Source organism: Sinohyriopsis cumingii, chromosome 18 (assembly GCF_028554795.1).
Source record: "Sinohyriopsis cumingii isolate HCF-2022 chromosome 18, ASM2855479v2, whole genome shotgun sequence".
NCBI lineage: Eukaryota > Metazoa > Mollusca > Bivalvia > Unionida > Unionidae > Sinohyriopsis > Sinohyriopsis cumingii.
This window is the reverse complement of record NC_142978.1, coordinates 30,798,026-30,815,977: the sequence shown is the minus strand read 5'-3', so window position 1 is coordinate 30,815,977 and position 17,952 is coordinate 30,798,026. Positions and strand designations below refer to the sequence as shown.

The following is a 17,952-nucleotide window of genomic DNA, read 5'->3' as shown; positions in this document are numbered from 1 at the left end:
AGATAAATTATATTTTCAATATACAAAACGTGTTGGTTTCTGCTCTTTTTCGTTACTTACTTTAAGGCCATAACACAGGGTTAGCAGCATATTTCATTCAAAATTTTCATAGTTCCTCAAGGTTCAAGATTGTGTTTTTCAAGGTGCATTATTACATTAATTTTAAAGGATACATAAATGAAACTGTATGCAAACACAAGTTAATACTTACTTTTACTTCATACAAAGAACATTTCTTGCAAATTTTTTAAATAAAAAATACAAAATAAAACATAGTATGATCACTGATATCTTTCCCATTAATATCAAACATCCTACATCTGGGCATCAGAATAATGTAGTCAATGAACAAAGTTCATTTTGCTCTGTCTACACTACACTATTTACAAAGTCCAAAATATTTTAGAGTGAATTTTTAAGTTCTTGTACCTTGTCATCAAGCTGTTTTTCAAGAGCTCTAAGTTCAGCAATTTTGTCCTTTTCACAATTTCTCAAATTATTTTGATGTCATGATAAAGGAAATCTTCCTATGTATCTTTGCTTTCAATGCATAGTCATCATCAGCAGCTGTCATTGTCTCAATGTCTTTTTCAATACCTTCCTTTCTTCTTCACTTATCCCCATCAACAAAAAACAGTAAAGATATTTTTTAAATTATTGCTTATTTAAAAACAGCATATGGATATTTTCAACTATTTCATATTAGATATATTAATATTTCTCTCAGCTTAGCTGTATTCTATCGCATTTGTTGCAATTATCATCTCTTCTCTTTCCACTCAATCCCAAAATAGAACCAGATTGAACTAATTTCATAATTAAGACCATATAAAGTTTCTATTTTAAAACTTGAATCCCTGTGTTCACAGATATACCTCTTTTGTCAATTCATGCTGAAGGCTTCTTGTTTTGCCTGTATTAAGCGCCATTACAAGAGCTTGTGTTTTTTTCAGCTGCATATGACCGTGGAGTAGTCTCTCCCATTGCACACAAATCAATATAATTCTGGCATAACTTGCATTTTGCAAAGCTCTCCAAAAAATATCTTATAATCCAAACTTTATATTTTTCTTCATCTAGCCACTGAAGGTAGAATCAGAAGCCAGCCATGTCAAAGCGAATGATTCAAATTTAAACCACTGCTACATCCTGCATTTGTACAATCAGAACCCAATGGCCAGTTGTGGAAAAATTTCCATTACGGCACAAACTTAGCAAGAGATTGTCTTTTTTTGTTGTTTTTTCTCCTTTTCTTTTTATTTAATTCTGTAAAAAGAAAATATTTATTAATTCCTTTTGGTTTCAAGAAAGTCAATGCTTTTCAAGGTACCCAGACAATATTTTGAATTTTCAAGGTGTTTTCAAGGTTTTAAAGGTACAATTCATTTTTCAAGGCTTTTCAAGGTTTTCAAGGTTCCCTACGGATCCTGATAACACTATCTAGTTTGGTATAATTCAAGCCATAAGCTTTTGGAAAAAAGTAGTTTAAACATTTATCTTTGTTTCAAAATGGTGGCTATATTTATTGGCAAATCTAAACCATGAGTAGTATTTTTTTAAGTTGTTGAAATCTTGTTCTAGTTTTAGTAATGATAGCAGATATGGTAATATTTGTAGAAACCTACAATGTTTTCATGCCAGGGTGCTTTTTGACAAGTTTGGTTAAATTCTTAACAGCAGTTTTGGAGAAGAAATCATTTAAAGTTGTCCTGTACTTAACAATGGCAGCTTTTCTACTTTTGGTAACAGCAGCCATATTTTACACTGGACTCGTATCATTTATAAACAAATAAAAAAACAACAACCTGGAAGGTCTTCCTGCTATGATGCTGTCTGCCAAATTTGATCAAATTCATTTCTTTCTGGGAATTTTGAATATGTCGCTTTAAGTTTTGTTCATTCACCCTGTAGTATTTGATAACTTTGCTGCATGCACATACGCACGCACACACACACACACACACACATACACACACAGAGAAAGCAAGTAATGCCGGTTTAAGGTGTAAATATAGAAATCTTGAAAATGAATCTGTTTACAAATTGACAATTCTAGAAGTGTACATGAAGAAATGAAATAAAATCTGAAAACTTAAACAATATAGCTTGAACAATTGGGTAATGTGATGTTTTTTTTAGCTGTAAACATGCTTCTCTTTCTAGCTGTAAACATGCTTCTCTTTTGTACTGAATGCACTCATCTCAATCTCAAAGCTATGAGGTTCCAAGTTCCTGTGTAAATTAACTTTAATTCAAGAACAACAACAGCAACAAAAGCAACAGTAACAAGACAAATATGGACAACATACCTGCTAAATACTTCATGCCCATGCTGGTTGTGGTGTGCCTACTGGGAAGCTTCAACTCATGTAACTTCAGACCTGAAAAATATGTGAGACTAGATCAGTGTTTTTATAACACATATGCCCATTAGAGCAGCTAAAACATGCAAATTGAACAAAAGACAAAACCATTTAAATAGCACAAAATAGTTATATGTTATTTATATAAAAGTGCAAACATAAAAACCAAATTTCATTTGTCTAAGTGATTTTGGCATAATTGTGGTAACAGTTTTCAACAAAGAATCAAATGTCCAAAAATGCAGAAATAATTTTTATAATAACACTGGACAACAAATTTTTACAAAAGTCATGTTACTGAAATAAAATTAGTCAATTCTTATCAATTTTTATGTGCTGAACATGAATATGACAGTCAAATTGCAAAATTGGCTCTAGTTTTTTTTGTAATCTGCAAGAAATTAATGTTTACATAACGAAATGCATTCCAATAGTAAAAGGTCAACTGTAATAGCCTACCTATAAAAAATCAAGTCATTGACTACATCTTAGATTTCTTCACCTGTCTCTTGTACAGCTGTTCGGGAGCATCTCTGAGGAGTGTCCAGCAGTAGTCAGCCAGCATTGTAGTGGACCATTTTCCCTGGTATCTTTGTTGCATTGTTGCGATATCTTGATGAAAACGTTCGCCGTGTTCATCACTTACAATACCACAGTTGCTAGGAAAGAAATCCAAATGGGAATGAAGGAAGTGAATCTTTAGAGACATATTGCAGCCAAGTTTCTTATACTTCATCAACATGTCTTCTACTAGTTCCTTATAGTTTTCTGCCCTAACATTTCCGAGGAAGTTTGTAGAAACTAGGCGAAAAGCATTCCATGCTTGTTTCGCGTCACCTTCCAGCAAGTTGTTGAACCGGTCATCTTTGAAAAGCTCTCGAATCTGAGGACCCACAAAAACTCCCTCTTTAATCTTTGCTTCGCTGAGTCGAGGGAATTTTTCATGCAGGTATCGGAATGCTGGCAAAGTCCGGTCAATGGCTTTCACGAAGTTCTTCATCAAACCTAGTTTGATGTGAAGGGGTGGTAGCAAGATTTTCTGAGCCTCAACCAGAGCTGGGTGTTGGATATTCTTCTCTCCAATGGCTACATTCTGCCTGTGAGTCCATTCCTTCCTCATGTAGTGCATTTCCCTTGCTCGGCTATCCCACTCGCATAAGAAACACATGTATTTTGTATATCCTTGCTGCAGTCCCATTAAAAGGGCAACTACCTTCAAATCACCACAGAGGTGCCAGCTGTACTTGTTATACTCAATGGAATTCAGTAGCTGCCTTAAGTTATCGTATGTCTCTTTCATGTGGACAGCATACGCTACTGGAATAGATGGAAGAATGTTTCCATTGTGCAAAAGCACAGCCTTGAGACTCAGTTTCGAAGAGTCCACAAATAGTCTCCATTCTTGTGGGTCATGAGTGATTTTTAAAGCATTCATGAGGCCCTCAATATCGGAACAGAATATCAGATTACTTTCCTTTCTGAAGAAAGGCTCCAATTGCTGGTGGCGCTTTCGATATGCAGTAATTGTGACATCTTCTTCTAGAAGATTCCATTGTTGGAGTCTTGATCCTAGCAATTCTGCCTTGTTCTTTGATAAGTCCAAATCACGAATCAGGTCATTTAGTTCTTCCTGTGTTATTCTGTGTGGGGTTGATGATGCACCACAGTGAAAATCTGGATCACTGCATGCTGATGGACCAGGAGAAGAACAGGTCGACTCACCTTTGTCTTCGTCAGATGAATCAAGAGAATATTCTGCTGGAGGTTCTGGAATAGGAAGTCCCTCACCATGTGGAACTGGTCTCAATGCAGACGGAATGTTTGGGTAGACTATTCTCGACTTCTTTCGCTTCGTTATTCCGCCGGAAAGAGGAGGAACCAAGCAGAAGTAACAGTCATTTAGGTGGTTGCTTGGCTCTCTCCACACCATTGGGACTGCAAACGGCATTGATGACCTTTTGCAATTCAACCACTGTGAAAGCTGTGTTGTACATGTAGCACAGCATATATGCGGAGCCCAAGGCTTGTCTTGGTCACCAACCTTGCATCCGAAGTAAAGATGATATGCCTTCTTCACTTGAGAATTGATACTTTTCTTCTGGTTGGCAAATGTCACTTCCCCACAAATATAGCAAAAATTGTCCGCGGTATTAACACACTTTCGAGGCATTACTGTGCTTTATTGTACGTAAATGGATAAAATAATAAGTTTTATGTAACAGTAGCTTGAACTGTCTCGCACAACGTCTAAAATATTTTAAATGCTGAACCTATCTGATTGGGCTTTATATAGTACACTGCTTACGTCAGCTTCAGCAGCCGCCTGGCATTAGTATAATAGGCCTACACATGTATAGTACACTGCTGACGTCAACTTACTTCAGCAGCCGCATGGCATTAGTATTGCATTGCATCAGAAAATGATGCAATCAACTGTGGATGATGTGAGCATGATGGTATTATGCAATGTTACATCATTATTCCGGATGTTGCTGCAGTCCTACTGGAGAAATTTACACAGTGAAACATAGAAAATGAGGTATATGAATATCTTCAAAACGAGAGCCAATACAAATTTTTCACGGTTATATTCGTGTTCGGCACACCAAAATGCTACAGATTAGGGCCTTTTCAAGTCAGTAATGATTTCACTGTTGACCAGTGTAAGTGGACTGCATTGAAACTGGACATCTATAAAATGCATAGGAAAGTCCTGTTGAATTTATTTGTTACATTAAGAGGTTTTTACATAATTGTGCTACTATGCCAGCCCAGGATGGAGACACTCAAATGAATGGATGAGCCAAAACACAACTTACCAAACTGCACTTACAGCTGCGGCATAAAAATAAATGTTCAATCAAATCTGCCCTAATTGTCACCTTTATAAAGCAGTCACCAGGTCTAAACAGTATAAATAGAGGTCATGTATTAAACAGTCACCTGCATTCAACAGCTTTCCTAACCAAACTGTGGTTTTCCCAAGAAAAGATGTTTAGTAAAGATATAGCATGTGAAATGTATGCCGCCACATCATGCTTATAGTCACTATACTCAAGTTGACCCGTCAGTGTAATTTTTAATCGGCTAATCCGCCATTACATTGTCATTTTAAGAATTTTTAAACAGTTTTGTGTGGGGTGGGGTGGAGTGGGTTGTTTTTTTTCCTCCACTTATGACTGTACTAAATGTGTTCATCTGAATGATTGGGAAATAATTATACTTTGAGTCTGCTTTGGTTTATCAAATTTGACCTATCTAAAAAGTTCTAATTGTTTACTGCATAATAACAAGACAGTGTTAAGCTTTTCCTATGATATGTTTACAATGCAAAAAAAATGAAATTCAGCTTTCAAACACTTCTCATTTGGGTTGGAAAAGTGCACTGCAATTATTTTAAATAAGAAGAAAAAAAACCCACTAACATTTCATAACTGCAGAAAAGTCTGCGTACATTCACATGTACAGAATATACAAAGGTCTGACAAAATGAACAGTTCATCACAATACACAAAACAGCTTCATTAAATATCAAGCCATGTTTGTGATGCAACAGGCATTTAAGCATTACATACTCTTTTAATCCATGATAATGGACTAACATCACAGTCCCTATTTTATACAGGCATTTAAGCATTACGTACTCTTTTAATCCATGATAATGGACTAACATCAAAGTCCCTATTTTATACAGGCATTTAAGCATTAGGTAGGTACTCTTTTAATCCAAGATAATGGACTAATATCACAGTCCCTATTTTATATGGGATCTTCATCCAGTTCAAATACTATGCCAATTTCTCTGCCAGACACAAAAACTGAGGACAAAAGCACATGTACATAGTAAATACATGATGAGACCCGTGTTAAATTAAAAGGCAGACCAAGTCTTTGAACACTGGTGACCTATCAATCAACAGGTTGACACATTCTATCATTCTATAGTTGGACTAGGTCTTTTAACTCTGAGACAGCCGACTCCTTCCCATATATATATATAAAAGCATAAACATACCACATGAGAAATAGAGATAGCTTGAAAAAAATTCTATGAACGAAACATGTTTCAGTCAAAATTTATGAATCATAAATTCATATGAGTTGTTTGAATTGGAAATTATGTTAATTCCCTAAATTAACAAGAACAATAATACAACTAATAAATAAATAAAAACAATAACAATGATGGATGAAAGACAACAAATGGATAGACAAGAGGCCATTCCAAAAGCTCTTCTCATTTATAACCAGTACAGCTATAAACAACAACAATAATAACACAGATCCTAGTGCTGCTAAAACCAATGGAAAATTATACCTACACATGCTCCACACAAAAAATGAAAGACCAAGAACTATATTTTCTATAATCTCACCTGTAACATACTGCAAGGCTTCATCTCCACTAATGTTTTCTGTGTTGGCAATGCTGAGATATATGAGACTGGGATGTCCCACTATACATGACAATGATTCTGTTACAATTGCTGTGTGTGCCACATTTAATGTTTCTAGGTGTGTCAGCTCCTGAATACCACTTAAACTACATACCTGTAAAAGCAAAAGAAAACTCCATAGAACATGTAATTAATGAGAGGACCATGTTTGGGACTTAATCACTTGCATGTTTTAGAAAAAGTTATGTTGTGAATGAGCCAACTCCAACATTTCATCCCAAGATGCATACAAATTATTGTTGTGTAATTTATTTGTAACAGGTTCATAAAACAAATTTTTGTCCAATATTTAGAATCCTTTTTCTATATGCTTTAATAGATTTACTTTTATTGCATTTTATTGCATCAGAAAAATTTCATATTGGCTAAAACATAAGACCAATTGAAGAATTACAAGACATTTAAAAAAGGTCCTGAAAACTGTAAGGCTAACAATTGTAGATGTTAACATTATAAAGTAAAAGATCAGAAGAAATAGAATGATGTCAAAAAAAAAAAAAGTGATACAAACTATGGGCAACATAAGGGAGAATATGAGCAGGGTGCCTACAATTTGCTGGAGGAAACACTATAAAGAAAGAAAATCAAATACGGGTCCTTTGCAGGGACAGATCTTGAGTAGTTTAAAAAAAGAATTTCCAGGATTCCAAGATAAGTTTATTACTTTTTTTACTGCTAAGTAATGAAACCATCTATTACATTCTTGAAACTCTCAAATGTACCAAAATTGGTCACAAAAATGATTTTCTTATGTTCGAGTTAAAATATGCAAAAAAGACAAGCATGAGCAATACAAAAATGACATTTGACCTTGATCTTGAGATGATGGATAGAGAATCACTTTACTTAACAAACAAAATATACTCAAAAGCTAAACAATATTTCTGGAGAAAAAAAATGAAGTTAGTGAAGTGATTTTATTCAATGTATTTTTTTGATACAGTATAACAACAAACTGCGTTAAATGTTAGGAATCCTAGAAGTAGCAGTCACAAAATTTTGCAACAGGGATCATATAGGTACCATCTTCATGCAGTACCAAGAACACAAGTGTTTTAGAAACCCCTCCTGCATGCATTTAGGAAAATCCATTCAATAGTAGTGATATGAATTGGGGGGGGGGGTACTAATTTTATTGATGAAATAACTACCTGCATGACAAGAATTCGTCCTCTCATTAGGGTGAACCAGAAGTTTCCAAAACAATAGATTGCCCAAGTGAAACCTTTTACTTTTCATGATCATGCATACTCCATTCATTCATTTGTAGGAAGCTTTCTAATTTATTGAGTCATCAGTGTGGGTGGAGGAAGGGAATCTGGCAATAGCAACAGGTAAGTATTACAACATTAAATTAGTTTTATCCCCTCCTCAAACTACACGTTAATATCAGTAATACCATACCTGTTGCTATCAAAGAGGCGAATGTGTCATTTTGCTGAAAGTTTGATGATCTAAAAGTTGATGAATAAAAAACAAACCCATGGAATACTCAACATCATTAAATAGACTGAGGCTACTGCTGAATGGAATCTGAGTGGGCCACCTTCTAATTCATGATGATTGGGCCCAGTGAGAAGATGCCAAGAAAGTAGTGTGAGAGTGCCAAAATGCGGCTTTCATCACATCCTACAAAGGTGAATGAGCTAGAAAGGTGCATGTGCAAGCAATGGCTTAAGCCTCAAAGGCTTTAATTTTCATGAAAGACAGGTCACAATCTGTAAAGACTGGTAAGCTTTCTTGATAGTTAATACAATTCATCTAGATATGGTGGACCTGAAATATCAGCTGAACATTTCATTGGGAGGAAAAAATGCTTCTTTATCTTCTCTCTTTAGAGGCTGCCATGAAAAAATTTTAAGCCCTAACAAGACATGAAAGTCCATCTTGACCATCCTCAGCACAGATACAGCTGAGACTGGGTAGGTCAATTGGGAGTAAGGCAACCAATGAAAGCTGATTTTTGCTAAAAGTCCTGGCTGGCAAGGGAGAGAAACTGACTCATAATTCCCAATGAACCCAATAAAGCCATCAAAGCCCTGCTCTATGAAAAGCAAGAAGGTCATTTTGAGGATAAGGTTCTGGAAGGAAGTTGCACCTATATGCTCATTAAGAGACCACAGACACAAGAAAGATTCCATTTAGACATTAAAAAGTGAGATGCTGTTCTTCTGCAGCTTGAAATACTTTATCAGGTCTGCTAGGTGGGAATTTAAAATTTAATATTACTGGAAAAGGCTGCTTGATAGTTCTTAATAGTGTAATCCAAGTATTGTTTCCCTTAAAAAAAAGATAGGAAGAAATTTTGCCCCCGTGCTCACAAAGGGATAGCTAAGATAGACACATTTTCTACTGCACCAATCAAAAAAGGTTCTCCAATTGACATCATACACCTCAGATGTAAATCATCTCCTGGACTGCAAGATACACTTGGCAACTCTGACTGAAAATATTTCTTGGTGGAGAGATTGTTTGAGATGAGGATAGAGTGAATGTGGAGAATCTGTGGCTTGTTGTGAAAGAGAGAGCCCCTGTGCTGTGAAAGGGAAGTCTCCCTTTTGAGGTAGGGTCCTAGTATGGTTCACCAGCAATTCTAGAAAATCGGTGAAACATGATCAATGGGGCCACAGAGGAGTGATCAAAATGAGCATAACAGTAGAGTGGCTGACTTTGTGTGGCACTTACAGGCTCATCCTGAAAGGTGGGAAGACATAAGCAATCATCTGATTCCACTTCAGACTAAAAGCATCCACCACCCAGTCCTCTGTTTCGGGACTGGGGAAATGTAAAAGCGTAGCTTGTTGTTTAGCTTAGCTGCTAAAAAAATCAACCAGAGGAATACCCCAAGGTTGGAATGGGGAATCTGCACTGGATTGAAAAAGCAACCATTCTGTGAGAACTTTTATCTCTTTCCTTGACAAACTGTCCACCAAAATATTCTTTCTGCCAGAAATGTGGCAAATCTCGAAGGTAATTGCCTCTGAAATAGCTCAGCCATGGAGGTTCTACATGCAGAGAAAAGGTGTAAATGTGAATCTTTGGACACGAACAACATATCTCAACAACTGTTTTGCCACTGCATCCAACAAACAACTATTGATGATAGAGATACCTCTTTTAGAAGTCTTAATGAGGCTGCTAAAAAGAGTTTACTATGCGAGTGCATTCTGTTCTAATGATTCCAGATTTTTCACCGAAATGCGAGCCTGGGTACCCACAGAAATGCAGACTTCAACCACTTCAATATCCAAGGTGAGTTATAGTTGACAAAGAAGGGTGCAGCTACTCCCTAGTACGAGGGCGTGATTCACTTTCCACCTATTTATATGCTACCTTAGGAGTGAGCCAAGAGTCTCCGAGACCACTGAGACTTGTAGAAAGAGAACCCCCAAAGTTCTGAAGTCAAAAAGTAAGACACTTTCTTCCTTGTCTTTTAGGGGAAAAGAATGATAAAAAAGCAAACTGTATACAACATGAATGGATTTACAACAGCAATAACTACTCTGAATGAGCTTATTTAACTGACAAAAAACTTAGGATATAACCAAATGTCTACTAAGAATATCCCACTAATAGGATATAACCAAATGTCTACTAAGAATATCCCACCAATAGGATATAACCAAATGTCTACTAAGAATATCCCACTAATAGGATATAACCAAATGTCTACTAAGAATATCCCACTAATCAATTTAAAAATGCACTTGTTAATCTTCCATAAGCAATAGCAATCTTTTGGTCATCGACAATGCAGACATTACGGACATATGATTGAGAATGGAATGAAAGAAGTATGCATAACCATCCAAAGTACAGGGGTTCCCAGGGGTGATCCAATGTTCTGGACTTTTAAGTTCACCTTAATGTGAAGACAAATTATCATCAAAATGATGGGGTACTTTCAACCTGGAAAAGTATTAGCTACGCAATAGCAAAAGGGATGGTATTACTAACATTAAAAGTAAGATTTTTAGATGTCAGATCAACATCATTTTCATTAACAACCAGCTAGACATCCCAGGAAGTCTTTTAGGGAAAACCCAATGCAAATATGGCCATCTTTCAGGAGAAGAAGCAATAACAAGATTTTCAACATGGCTACCACGCCATTTGTATTTAGGCTCATCTATAAATAATTAAAAATCTCTTACTAAAAACCCATGCTGATACAACCATATATTGAGCAGCAATAATGAGTAGCAATAACAAATTTCAAGATGATTACCAAGGTGGCTATACTGGATTGTAAGATCTGCACCATTTTCATTAGGATCAACCAGACATCACAAAGTCTTGTAGTGAAAACCCCATTTAGCTATGGACATCAATTCAGGAGAAGCAGTGCTAAGATTTCAATACGACAGCCAAACTTAATATCGAAAGGGTGCCATATTCATGTAGAAGCAACATATTCAAAAGTCTCCAAGTGAAAAACCCAAGCTGATACAACCAAGACAGTAGTGATAACAAAGCCACCTGTTCATGATATTAGTGATAACTATGATGTCACAGTGGCCATACTGGATATCAGATAGTGTCCACTATTATATAATAAGCATATTAAAGAAAAAATGATGCTGCCACAACTGTCCATTCAGGAGCAGTAACAAAACCTAAATTTTCAAGAAAGTCAACACTGTGGCTATATTGCAAGGCACAATTTTCATTCAGGACCAACAGAACCTCATATAAAGTCTTTTTGTGAAACCTTATGTTGATATGAACATCAATAGCTACAAAATTTTCAAAATGGCTGGTGTGATAACCATATATGATATCTGAGGGGCACCATTTTCATTTAGGACCCACACTAATTTGTAGTGAATATGTCTGTAAAGTTTCATGGCAATCCTCTGAGTAGTAAGAGTCATGATAACAAATTTATGGATGTTTGACAAAAGCTGCCAGATGAAGGTCACTGAATAAGTTCTTGTGATCTAAGCCGCAGAGAATAAAACATGATTTCTTAATGTTTCGGATTATGTTCATGTAAAGAATGCTCCAAACATACTTATCAATTTCATATAAGCAGATGAAAGGCAGACTCCAAACATGCTAATCAATTTTATATAAGCAGACAAAAGGCAGACTCCAACCATGCTTATCAATTTCATATAAGCTAACGAAAGGCAGACTCCAAACATGCTTATCAATTTTATATCAGCAGATGAAAGGCAGACTCACCTTTGTGTTTTCTAAATGCAGAGTTTTCAAACTATGAAGATCTGTAATAAAAATATTATTGTTCTGTGAAACACATTTCTTGCAAATAGAAAAATCTGGATACAACTAGGAATGCATAAACGTAGGATTATGAGCTCCTTTACTTCAACTGTATATGGGTAAAAATCATCATATCATAATGTAGAATTGACCTTTTTAAATAATGACTTATTTACAAAACATGTATTTTTTTCTTAATTCTCTCCACAAATTTTTAAGAATTCTACAACACCAATTCATCTTGCTCAAAAAAATTCAGAAGTAGGTTGCAGTCAGTGTTGGAAATTATCATCAGTGTTTAGGCACGGCACCAAAGTATTTTTCACAGGATGCATGCTCTTGGCAAAAGTGTGGATCCTTCTGGCTGTAGAATAATGTTTTAACATAACATGTATACGACAACAGACTAACCATGTAAATTAAATAAAATCTGTTTTTTCAGGGAAGGGTTGACTTTTTGTTCTTATCTCTTTTGTGAGACCATGCAAACATCTTAAATTTCCAGATCCTGTCAGAAGCAAAAGATAAAATGGCATAAATGTATGCTAAAACTTCTTTTTGCATACTTGCATTTTACTGAATGAATCAACCTAGATGTCATCGAAATGGGTAAAATACTGCCCAAATGAGCATATTTTTTCCATCTCTTCTAATGATCAATGATAACAATTTAAATCTTGCCTTTCTCTTATTTTGTCATTGTTATGGTAGGGCCAATAGATACCATAAAGGCCCTGCGTTTCTCTTTTAGACCCTTCCAGCCAACAAAATTTAGCCAAGTTTCAAACATGGGTCATATCGACCTTCTGCCAGTGTAAAAAAAATGGTCATCCAAAAGACATAGCCAACAGGAAATGACCTGATCCTATTTTTAACTTTCTTAACAATGAATAAGTACATTATACCATATATCTTCCTATTTAGTGTTATTAAACTTTTGCAAAGTCACCATATTTGTATAAAAAAATTGATGCCATTATTCAATAGCAAAAGTGTTGAAAAAAGAAGTTGTCTGAATCATAAGTGTCACTGATGCAAAGGAGCAACATATATCTAAAATCTGCTGACTGGTCTAAAAATTAATAAATAATACCATGCAGACTGAAAATAAATCCTATGTTTTGGTCTCAAACTTTTTTGTTCTTTATTACCATTATTTTTATATGCTTAAAAAACTGGTTAGCTAAAAAAACAAAATCAGCCTAGTTAGATTATAGTGATGTTATACAAGTCAAGTTATAGTGTGGAAAGTTTTTCTTTCTTTCACTTATCGTGAACTTGACTTTTATCCTTTGCTTCCCAAAACTGAAAGGTTTCCTCACTACACCAAATGCATGCTACTTACAAACTATGGTAACAATAGATGGTTGAAAACTCAAGTTATTGTTTAGGAAGAGACATGTATGGATGGACAGATATAATATAATATGCTCTGATTACTGAGGGTGTTAAATATAAAACGTATATAACCATTGTGTGTGAAAAGTACATCAGAGTGATCTACTTTTGGAATGGTGATGTAGTGCTTATCTGGTAGTATAATACTCCTCAGGATGTATGCATATATAATGTTTCATAAACTGAGCAAAATGTAAAGTGTGTATAGATCACTGAAGCATGACAAATAGGTCCCTATGACCATCTTTTGATATGGTGGCATCGGACTACTCAGAATATATGCAGAATATAAAGTGTAATGGCTATACAAAAAATAGTGTACGAGAAACTGAAGTTTTAAAAAAATGCAAATTTGAGGATTTATTCATGTCTATGAAGAATATAATGATGGGGGGTACAGCATAAGCTCTAGTGTACTTTTGTGCAGGTGAGCAAACAATGATTCAAAATAACACTGACTTCAAAGAAAATAAACAAAAATAAAACTACGTGATTCATATTATGCATAGACTCACCGTGTAAGTGTGGAAAAATACTGTGTGTCACTGCTGTCTTGTTCAGGTTTATATGCTGAAGACCACGATTACATGAGATCATAAACTGTGATATTCCAATATCTGTAACACCTGTATCTTCTAAATTAAGTGAGACCAAATTTGGAAGCTCTGTAAGAAAAAGACAGAATACAGTAATGACAAGAAAATGTGACTTTCCCTGGAACCATTAATTTTTAAATAATAACTTGTAAATCAAAATGACAGATTCGATTGTCTCATATATTCAAAGTATTAATTACAACTTTGAAATTAATTTAATTCCTAACTGCTTAAATGTGCATATCAAAATAATGTTCTGTTCATAAAAAAACACATTTTTAGAGAAACAAAAGAAACTGCTTTACTACCATTCAATAAACATATTTAAAGATTTAAAGAAAATTGTGAAAACTGTGCTCATATCAAAGCTTCTGAGTTAAATGCTGTGAAATTATAATATATAATTATAATCACCTTTTATATGGCACAGTCAAAACATATTGACTGATAAAAAAAAACAAATACATGACAAGGCCACATATGTAACACACACACACAAAGCATTCTCTAAACCCACCTTTGTTCAAACTTGTGTCTTCTAACCTTAAGACCAAATTAGTAAGCAACTGGATTACTTAGTGAATTGTCCCTGTTCCAAATTGTCCCTGTTCCAAATACACAATCTCGAAGAGAATCAACAAAAGGGTTTTCAAAATAATGCCAAAGGAAGTGCCTTAATGGAAGACTTCTGTATTTGTAATCTTCACCCTGTTGAGGTTGAAGGGGTGGGTGAAAACTTTTTTTAGCTTTATAGTGACATCCCAAGCAAGAACCGAATCTATGAAAGTGTTATGAAATATAACCAAATGGAAAACTGTAACCCAGACATTAAAAAAACTATTGACAAAGCAATTATCTACCTCTGATACCTTATAAAAAGGCTAATCTAACATTCCCAGCAAAATGACCTTGGCAAATACAAGCTAAATATATTAAATATGTTATTATCTTAAATTAAACTAAACATTTAATAGGAGTAGCTAGATTACATTGTTGTAATTTTATTGTAACTGATAGGTGTAGCTAGATTACACTGTTGTAATTTTATTGTAACCTGAACCAACCTCTTTGCCCTAGACATGCTATTATGAAATTTACTGTTTTTTAAGCAAGGACACTAACAGTTTTATATGCAAACAAGAGGCGCTGTTTTTGTTCATCCTGCTTTTTCCTAGCTAGATAAAGAAACTTTAAGGTATTTATGTGTCCATTTTAGTAATTACACAATGTTTTTGGGCCTGATGTATTCAATCAAGCAAAGCAGAAACTATACACTGTGATCAATAGGACTACCTAGATTAGATTATTGCAACAACAAGCAGGTTAAAATATTTTATCAAATGCCATGATAACAAGCAATTTACTGTAGTTATTCTATCAGACACCCTGGCCAGTTTGATTTCCAAAGGGAAGGTGGAACTGAATACCATACATCACTGCTGGACTGAAAACGTTCATAAATTGTTCTGATTTTTCTAACAGTTGTTCGAGTTGTGTGTATTATGTGTGTGGGAAAAGGGCAGGAGGCATATATCAAAAGAGGGTTTAAATTAAAATCCCTACGATAAATATATTTTATATATCTAAGACTTTGCAGAAAAAGACGAGTCAAAAAGATTTGAAAGCTATTTTGAAAAAACTCCCATAAATGTACATGAGAGCACATGCATGAGTATCTACACACCATATTATTCAAACCAGTGGTCACTGCTGTTACAGGTGATCAACTACAACTGTATAACTACACGTTTCAAAGATCAAACCAAAACTATGCATCAGTCTTTTGGACTTTATAAACTTAAATGGTTAAATTATTTGTTCTTGTAGCTGATGATGAAAAATTTAACACAGAGGTTAATCTATGATTTTAACATTCAGGTTACCAAAGGGCGTGGACAGAGAGATATGTACATAAACAAAAAAAGGTGATCACTAATTTGAGCTCTATGCGAGAGGCTCAAAGCAACTCAAAATATGTATGTGCCCGTTTGGCCACATGACTTCAATCGAGTACAGCAGAAACAATACATTGTAATTAAATTTCAATGTAAGGCATACCTAGACTACACTATTTTAATTTCAAATCAGTCAAAATAATTAATCATCTGCCACTTAAACAAGCAATTTAATTTTTGTTTCTAAAACTTCACCAGAAAATGAGAAAGGGAAAACATTTCAAAACTATTTTGAAACTACTCTTATTAATGTACATGCACATACACAGGTGTCTTCATGCCATATATTCAAACCATAATAATCCATGGATATTACAGATGAGTAATCTGAACTTCACAATCATATATTTAGGTGATGTATTAAAAACCAAAGGTGAATCTTTTGGACTTGTAAATTTTTTGCACCGATTTTAAAACTAAACAACTTCATATTGCAGATTCTTGTAACAGCTGATTACATCTACCTATCTATGATTACAAACCTGTAATCTACTACTCCTATCAGTTACAATTAATGACAACCATTTAAACTAGCTACTCCAATCAGTTACAATAAAATTAAAACAATGTAATCTAGCTACTACTATCAGTTACAATTAATGACAACAATGTAATCTAACTACCCCTATCAGTTACAATTTTTGACAGCAATGTAATCTAGCTACCCCTATCAGTTACAATAAAATTACAACAATATTATCAATGTACTCCTATCAGTTACAATAAATTTACAACAATGTAATCTTGCTACTCCTATCAGTTATAATAAAACTACAACAATACAATCTACCTACACCTATCAGTTACAATAAAATTACAACAATGTAATCTAACTATCCTAGCAGTTACAATAAAATTACAAAAATGTAATCTATCTATGTCTATCTGTTACAGCAAAATTACAACAATGCAATCTAGCTAATCCTATCAGTTGCAATAAAATTACAACAATATAATCTAGCTACACCTATCAATTACAATAAAATTACAACAATGTAATCTTGCTACTCCTATCAGTTGCAATAAAACTACAATAATGTTATCAATGTACTCCTATCAGGTACAATAAAATTACAACAATGTAATCTAGCAACACCTATCAGTTACAATAAAATTACAACAATGTAATCTAGCAACACCTATCAGTTACAATTTTTCACAACATTGTAATCTAGCAACACCTATCAATTAAAATAAAATTAAAACAATGTAATCTAGCAACACCTATCAGTTACAATTTTTCACAACATTGTGATCTAGCAACACCTATCAGTTACAATAAAATTACAACAATGTAATCTAGTTCTCCTAGCAGTTACAACAAAATTACAACAATGCAATATAGCTTCTCCTATCAGTTACAAAAAAATTACAACAATGTAATCTTGCTACTACTATCAGTTACAATAAAATTACAACAATGTAATCTAGCCCTCCTAGCAGTTACAACAAAATTACAACAATGCAATCTAGCTACTCCTATCAGCTGCAATAAAATTACAACAATATAATCTAGCTACACCTATCAATTACAATAAAATTACAACAATGTAATCTAGCAACACCTATCAGTTGCAATAAAACTACAACAATGTAACCAAGCTTATCCTATCAGTTACAATAAAATTACAACAATGTAATCTAGCTATACCTGTAAGTTACAATAAAATTACAACAATGTAATCAAACTACACCTATCAGTTACATTAAAATTACAACAATTTAATCTAGCTACACTTATAAGTTACATTAAAATTACAACAATGTAATCTAGCTATACCTATCATATACAATAAAATTACAACAATATAATCTAGCTAAGTCTATCAGTTGGAATAAAATTATAACAAGGTTATCAGTGTACTCCTATCAGTTATAATAAAATTACAACAATGTAATCAAGCTATACCTATCAGTTACAATAAAATTACAGCAATGTAATCTAGCTACTCCTACC

The 17,952-nt window shown here is 34.3% G+C and overlaps 1 protein-coding gene across 3 annotated transcripts in view; it reads right to left on the bottom strand.

Moving 5' to 3' along the window:
• Window positions 1-17,952, bottom strand: part of LOC149776313 (uncharacterized) — a 124,489-nt gene that overhangs the window by 47,763 nt on the left and 58,774 nt on the right. For 2 of the 3 annotated variants that reach the window (XM_089942796.1, XM_089942795.1), the window contains exons 15-18: window positions 13,960-14,109; window positions 12,008-12,048; window positions 6,740-6,914; window positions 2,310-2,381 (exon numbers count right to left, since the gene is read on the bottom strand). In XM_089942796.1, coding sequence (XP_089798922.1) covers window positions 2,310-2,381; window positions 6,740-6,914; window positions 12,008-12,048; window positions 13,960-14,109 — 438 coding nt within the window. Of the gene's footprint in view, window positions 1-1,183; window positions 1,267-2,309; window positions 2,382-6,739; window positions 6,915-12,007; window positions 12,049-13,959; window positions 14,110-17,952 lie in introns of those variants that run through there. The other variant, XM_089942797.1, reaches the window with a different exon arrangement.